The 8,337-nt window shown below is 37.6% G+C and overlaps 1 protein-coding gene across 1 annotated transcript; it reads left to right on the plus strand.

Moving 5' to 3' along the window:
* Positions 1–582: 582 nt before the first annotated feature.
* LOC108635563 (complement factor H-related protein 3-like) lies at positions 583–8,036 on the plus strand (the record flags this gene model as incomplete). The annotated part of the gene is made up of 4 exons (XM_018045657.1): positions 583–728; positions 6,247–6,435; positions 6,853–6,925; positions 7,931–8,036. Coding segments are annotated over exons 1-4 (426 nt in total), but the record flags the coding sequence as incomplete, so codon positions are not given.
* Positions 8,037–8,337: the final 301 nt, after the last annotated feature.

Raw genomic sequence — 8,337 nt, forward strand, 5'->3', positions numbered from 1 at the left:
TTAATAGGATGGTAAGTCCTGAGTTCTCATCACAAATTCTTTTTTCTTTACTTTTATATCTATATGAGATGATGGATATTCACAAACCTTATTGTTGTAATCATTTCAGGATATATGTAAATTACATCATTAGGCCATACACCTGAAACTTATGCAGTGCTTTATGTCAATTTTATGTTAACAAAATTAGGAAGTTGATAATCATAGAACCCATACATAAATAGCACGTAAGTGAAGGGATTGTGCTATAATTTATATGACTGTTTTTAAGCTCTACTATAATTTTTTCTAATTTATTCACTTTCCCTAGTCCATGAAAATACGGATGACCCAAATGGCTGGTAGAAACTTCACCTACTGTCTTGAAATATATTATTGAAAGTTAGTATCTGATATATGGCTTTGGAGCCAGTCCATATTAGCCACAGAAAGTTGTGCACATAGATATCAGGTGATGAATACAATAACTTATTGTGAAACTACCAACAGAAACAAGGTAGGGACATTTCAAAACTTTGAACTTTAATATTTACTAAATGGCACTAATTAACTAGCTTCATTGTAATGCATAAATTCAGTCACACTAGGTAACTGCAAATGAAGCAGATTTTTGAACCCTAAACAGTGCAACTGGAGTATTTGTGTGAATGTACCACTGGGAAAATCTAACATGTTGTTGTTAATCAATGTCCTTCTCACCTTGTGGTTTTACACTGCTCATGGACAGGGTAAGTTGAAACCGATGTGAACACTCAGGCTTCCTCCTAAATATAACTATCTACTTTCCTTTGTGTGTATTTTTGATTGAATAAACTGGTTAAAATAGTCTGCACTGTGAGATAACCATAAGAATACCTTAATGGAAAAATGATCAGACATTCACCTAAAAGGGGAAAACAAATTGAATACTTTTCTATGTCATCTGAGTTCCACAGTGCAAAAAGGTACTTTATGTAGATTATGGGGTCATGTGAATATGCTCATGAAATGAATAGAAAATGTGTCAGAAAAGTAGATTATAATTCGAGAATGTTTAGGAGAGTCTTACTTGTATGAGAAAGCTCTGGAGAACAATGGTTATTGTTATACTTTTACATAGGGTGATTTTTGCAGGTTCAAATCTCATTTTAAATATGTTCATTTGACTGTATTGTGATTATAGCTTAATAAATCTATTAAAGGTCTTTAACATCACTGTTAATTTTTAAAAACCAGCGTAGGTACAAGATATATTTTCCTTTTACAAAATGTGAAAGACAGTCTTAATTTCCAGTGTAGTGCCAATATATTTAGAATTCTTTTCAGAGAGAAATGTAAATGTTGACAACCTTAAAAAATTGTCACTTTTAGTTTTAAACTTATAAGTTGTTATCATTAGTTATCTATTTTTACACTCTCCAATTCCCTCCCTCTACTCTTGGGCCCTCTTGCATCTAGACATCCATTCTCTATGCCTGTATCTCTATTTTTGCTTTGCAATAATTAATCTGTAGCATTTTTAGATTCTGTATATCATAGATTCTTCTGCTTGCTCTCTCTATGTGACAGTCTCTAGGTCTATCCATGTCTGCAAATTATGCAATTTCATAGCTTTTTATGGCTGAGTAATATTTTCACTGTGTATATGTACCACTTCTTCTGCATCTGTTCTTCTGTTGATGGACATTTAGGTTGATTCCATGTCCTGGCAGTTGTGGATAAAATAGATAACTAAGGAGAACTTACTGTGTATCATAGGCAGCTCTACTCAATGCTCTCTGGTGACCTAAATGGGAAGGAAATCCAAGAAAAGGGGATATATATATATTATATATATACACACACATTCATATAACATATTCAGATTTGTTTTGATGTACAGCAGAAGCCCAATATTTAAAAGCAACTCCAATGAAAATGAAAAACAAAAAATCAAATTATATAAATGTATTAATATAAGTAATTAAATCATATTGAAAACAAAGATTTTACTCCCAAATATAAAACTTATATGTTCTTCATTATGATATATTTGTCTTTCATTTTCTTAATCCATTTGTCTTCAAGTTTTTGTAAATGAAAACTCTAATGAGTTTTATGATCCCTCGTGACATTCAAGATGTGAATAGAATATGCGTCACTCTGCATTATTCATCTCATAATTTGTTGCATGCTATTTTAGTCCATTTGGTAATTTTCTTCGTGAACAACATTTGCAGCACAAAAGCTCCCTGTCTAGTCCTTAGTGTTACAATTAAAAGCAGCTCTGGCCCCAGATCACTTATAAGAAAGGCTGCATCACCATTATTCTTGCTGAGGAGCAGGCAGACATGAATTGTTTCTCCTGATTCTCAGGTACATGAGTGATGGTTTATTAATCAGCAGCTAGTGCTGGAGAAGGCAATGGCACCCCACTCCAGTACTCTTGCCTGGAAAATCCCATGGGCAGATGAGCCTGGTAGGCTGCAGTCCATGGCATCGCTAAGAGTCGGACATGACTGAGCGACTTCACTTTCACTTTGCACTTTCATGCACTGGAGAAGGAAATGGCAACCCACTCCAGTGTTCTTGCCTGGAGAATCCCAGGGACGGCAGAGCCTGGTGGGCTGCCGTTTATGGGGTCACACAGTCAGACAGGACTGAAGCGACTTAGCAGCAGCAGCAGCAGCAGAATAAGACTACAGGCATATTTCCAAACAAGAGGAGAAAGAGTAGACAATATGAAAGAGAAATGTGAAACTTTGACAAATCTTCACCAGATATTCCAGTGCAACCCTTCTCTTCTCATTAACAACTAAACTCTTTCCAAAAGTGGTCTTAAAGCTAAATGTTTGAATATTTAAGCAAAGTTTTTCTTCCATAATTTATGGGTGCACTTATGAAATTTTTAGCATGCAAAATAATTGTAATATCAGATTCAAGCCATTAAGTAAAACTCACATCAACTAACACCTATTGTTGTAGACGCCTGCATGCCTGCACGCTAAGTCGCTTCAGTCATGTCTGACGCTCTGCCTCCCCATCGGCTGTAGCCCACCAGGCTTCTCTGTCCATGGGATTTTCCAGGCAACAATACTGGAGTGGGTGGCCATGCCTGCCTCCAGGGGACCATCCAAACCCAAGGATCAAACCTGCCTGTACTATGTCTCCTGCATTGGCAGGCGGGTTCCTTGTTTACCACTAGCACCAAGTGGGATGCCCATTATATTAGATACATAGTCCTAATTAACCAATTTTCCAGAAAACACATTGGCTTAAGATAATACACTTCCATATTCTTAGAGCTCCTGTGGGTCAAGAATAAAGAAAGGGCTTCGTTGGCTAGTTATGTATCACTCTGTTTGGGAGGCAACTGGGTAATGGCCTGGGCCGCTGTTACCTGGACACTCAGCTGGGCTGGAGGCTTTGCTTCCAAGTTGGCTCACTCTCTTAGCTTTCGGGGGAGGCCTCAGCACCTGACTACATGGTCATCTGCGCAGGTTGCTTGAGAGATATCTAGCTTTCCTCAGGGCCAGTGACAGCAGACAGGGAGGAGGAAGCCTCCACAGCAGGTATGAGTTTGTCACACTGTCACGTCAGTCATGGGGTAATCATGAGAAATGGTCACTAAGTCCTGGACACTCAGAGGACTTAGGCTCTAATATTTGGAGAGAGGAGTGTGGAAGGCATTGTGGACTTTCCTAAAACCATCACATATAGAAAAATGTCAGGTCAACTAAACAGAGTATTTTCTGGGGATGCTTCCTTTACTTCTCAACTTCTTTCCTGCCTCTTTTGTAACAATACTCTTTTTTCTAACAGTACATCATAACATTTTGGCAAACTTAAACCAGTTATTACAGGAAAGAAAACTGTAACTTTATAAAACATGTCAATGACCTTAATAGCAATCGCAAGTATAAATCTAAAATGATTTTTCGAACCACAATTTCTTTTAAAATGAGTGTTAACAGTATTAAACAGATTTCAATCTATATAAGAATTATACTAAAGATATTTAAACTTGTTTAAGATGGATTTATGAAAATGGTGCTGTGTGCTTGGTCCCTTAATCATGTCCAACTCTTTGCAACCCTTTGGACTATAGCCCTCCAGGCTCCTCTGTCCATGGAATTCTCCAGGCAAGATTACTGGAGTGGGTTGCCACTTCCTTCTGCAAGGGAATATGATTGACCCAGGGATCAAATCTGCATCTCCCTTGTTTTCTGCATTACAGGTAGATTCCTTACCCACTGAGCCATAGGGAAAGCCTATGAAAATGGCAGATCAACCCAAATGTATTTACATCACAGCAAAGTTATCCACAAGGGACCTTGTAAAGTTCATGTAGACAAGATGAGGAAATTGGCCAGTTAAATAGCTTATCAGATATTCATAATTTCATTAAATAAGCTGATTATCAGATGCAGGATTTTGTTCTCAGGCCTGCTCCATTGCTGTTTTGTATCAACAACCAGTTTAATGGAGCAAAGGAGATGTGCCTGAATGATCCTGAGGTACTGAAAGTGAACCCACATTAGGACAGGTTCATCACTCAGAAAGATGCCCATGTGTGAGGTTGGACTCAATAACATGATATTTAGCTGTGATAATTGTAAGATCCTGGGCCTGGACCATAGGAATAAGCAGCACAAATACAGAATGACTAGAAACACTTTTAAAACTTAGTGAATACTTTTCAGTCAATTTTGAGATCAATCTGAGCCAACACTATGATGGACAGCCAAGCCTGCTCATGAGACCGGAACTTGTATTGGTAGAAGTGTGAGAGGAGAATGAGGTTGTTCTGAGTCCTGACAGAGTCAGTGCCACTCTGACCATAGTGGACTATGTATGTGCTTCAATAAATGATCTGGTTAGAGAGACAAAGACAGATTCACATGTGACCAAATAGAAGAGAGGAGGGAAATAGCTCAGGGCAGTGACAGCAATGATGTTTACTTTTAATTATGCCCTCTTTGTGTACCTTTTGGAAGTGAATCTCAGTGGATTATTTTACTAATTCATGTTCTATGAGGCATCAAAATGAGGTGAATAACTGTACTAGATCTGAACTCAGGTAATCAGGACTCAAATCTCTCCTCTACAATGTAATGACAAAGTTAGTTGAGTTCTTTTCACTTGAGTCCTGCAAATATAAACACTCAAGCTTGCCCAACATGGCATTATTGTTAAATACACATATCTTGACATACATGGTGAAATTTGTAAAATTCAAGGATTAAGAGAAAGTATTCTAAATCTACAGAAAGTAGTGGGAAGAAACCTAGACTGTTACTTAAGAGGAATCAAACTAAATAAGCATTTCAAACTAAAAATGTAGAGAAGCTTCAAAAAAGTGTGGGAAATCTATTAGTGATGAGAGATGCAGACTATAGGCCATGAGATTGTATAATTGACATGTCTTTGTTAAAGGGATTAAGATATGCAAAGATTCAAAGTTTATAATTCACTTAGCATATAAGTGACAATTACTCAATATATATTAAAAAATAAATTGTAATTATGTTATACCTCATTTAAAAATATTTGTAAGAAGTACTGAAAAAAATGCATCATTCTCCAATTAAAATTAGACACAAGCATTCAAGGGTTTCCCTTAATCTTAACCATTTGGAAATTAAGAATTATTGATTGTCCATTTCTCCAATTAGATAAGCAAGGGAAAAGATGCCTAATATCTAGTTTGAGTGATAAACAATAATGTTACTTTCCTGTGTGGTTAGAGCCATGAAAATTACTGTGATTCTCTATATATATCACATGTTTCCAATAAACAGAAAATTAAAGTAATGAACGTTAATTGGAAAAACAACAACACTGTTTTCTTTCTACATTGATTTGGTCTGAGAAGAAGTGTCAGGATGTTGTTTCTGATTAGAATGGAATAGCAAGAAAAAGAAGTCAAAATGAGCCACAAGACAAAATCTGTACTTTCATCTCTTGACTAAGATGCTAATTTAGTCAACTATGGTTAGCACTTCTCTATTTAAGGAGAATTCATTTATTAAGTCTCTATAGTTTTCAACCAAGAGAATCTACATACAAATTTTATATGATATGACTCACAAGACATAATTTGACCTTCAATATCAAGGACATCTTTATGTATTTCAATCATCTGAGTTTTCTAAACCTCTTTTCCTAGAAATCATAATGTAGTGAGTGTAATTAACTGAACAAGAATGTAATTCATAGAGATAATGTTAATTTCTTATATAATTTAATAATAAGGTAAAGCATTATTTCTACTTTTTTTACTCCAAGGGAAACACTGTAATTATCCAGTAATAAAACATGGACGGCTTTATCATTCATACAGAGGACGCTTTCCAGCACGTGTAAATCAACAGTTTCTCTATAACTGTGATCAGTATTTTGTGTCTCCTTCACAATATTCCTCAGATTACCTGACTTGCACAGCAGAAGGATGGTCTCCAGAAGAACCATGCCTCAGTAAGTAAACCTATTTAAGTTTATATGCATAAATCTTTGAAAGAGTGAAGAGACAAAAGTAGACAACTGAGTAAAGTGTTGTGTAACAACAGCAAGGCCAAGGGATGATGAGTTATATGAAAAAAAAATCCAAATAGATCTTCCCTTTACTAGAGGCTCTTCATGTAAATCCTGTGAGATAGAGACTTTATAAGAATATCTGCATCATGTATACGTACTTTAATCATAAATGAAATAAAATAATATGGAATGTTATTTTCATTTGTAACAATGGTGGTAGTAACTTTCATTTTTATTGTTACATATCATATTTGAATGCTAGTGCATTCACATTTTAAATTCTAGAAGGTTAATCTTTAAGGTTCTATTTTAACAAATTTATGTTTTTTTCTACCATATTATTTTTATGATCCTTAGGAGAATGTATTTTCCATAATTTGGAAATGGATATAACCCAAGTAGTGAAAAAAAAGTTCTACAGGGTGAAACTGTAAGGGTTCGCTGCTATCATGGCTACAGTCTTCAAAATTATCGGAACATAATGACCTGCACAGAGAGTGGCTGGTCTCCTCCTCCCAGATGCATCCGTGTCAGTGAGTAAACTGGGCTGAGATCCCACTGTGTTCATAATTTTCTAAGACTCTGCTGTTTTATTCACTCCAAAAGTTTATATCAACCTCTTTGTTTTGCCAAAGGACATATTTGATGTTATTTTTTACAAGTGTCTATGAGTGTACCTATGGACTTCCTGATAAGTATATAACAAAATACATGTACCTATTGATAGACATTGCTCAAGAAAATAGGAAAAGATCCACAAAGAAGAAACCTGTAATAAGAGAGTGAGGTTAGAAAGATGGCAGGAGTCTCACTGTCTTTCCTGATATAAACACAGACTTTGACCATCATTTGTGGATAAGAGGATCTTTGTGGGGGTCCAGGAGTCTAGCAGAGACACGACAGCATGCCTGCTAGAGCACAAAAGATGGAAGACTGGACGCATCACTGAGGGTTAGAGCAGTAGCCTCATTTTGCCTTTTGAGGTGGCACTGCTTAGTGCCAAAGACAGTCTCCTCAGCACAGGATTTTACCTGTGGGGGAAAATAAGAGCATGTGAGCAAGTGCCATGTCCTCATCTTCCAGCCTCTTCTCTCTCCCCTTATCCAGGACACTGGGGTCACCTGCATGGCTGGGATGGGGAGAGGCCAGGAGCACAGCATCCAGGGCTAGAATTCTTCAAGGGACATGGGTTCTACTGACCATGTGGAGACCCCAGCAGGGAGCCCCAAACCATTGCAGACACCGTGCTTGTGGTCCTGCTGACCCCTGGGCCCCTCATCTCATCCACATCCCCCTCCCCAGGGCCAGCTCCCTGTGTAGGCCCCACGGTGGCAAATGAACATTTTTGCAGATGCCTGTGGGACATCTAGAAGCTAACTGGTCCCCGTGGGTCTGTGAGAAAGCACACAAATGTGAGCATTTGGCATTGCCCCAGGGAAGCGCAGCCAGAAACTGTCGGCACAGAGACTGTCTTTGCTGCATTGATAGAAGCATACGAGCTTCAGAATTCTCTCCTAGGAGGAATTGAGTACATGGGACAGGTGTGTCCTTAAAGAAGGTCTGAAAAAGTCTCAAAATCCCTATCAGTGTGACAGTGTAACTTCCTCCCCAGGTCAGTCTGTAAAGACTGGAGGGAGTGACTGCTTCGTTAAAGGCAAACACAGCTACCTGAGACTTCAAGGGACACAGACATCAAAGGACTAAAATGTTAACAGAGAAACACGATAGTTTTTCAGTTACTGTCCCCAAATAATGGATATGGACGATTTGTCTGATAAGTCAAAGTAATTGCTTAAGAACTTCATTGAGATAGAAGACAACAGTGGAGAAGGAAATGGCAAC

The sequence above is a fragment of the Capra hircus genome, unplaced genomic scaffold (genome assembly GCF_001704415.2).
Source record: "Capra hircus breed San Clemente unplaced genomic scaffold, ASM170441v1, whole genome shotgun sequence".
Lineage (NCBI taxonomy): Eukaryota > Metazoa > Chordata > Mammalia > Artiodactyla > Bovidae > Capra > Capra hircus.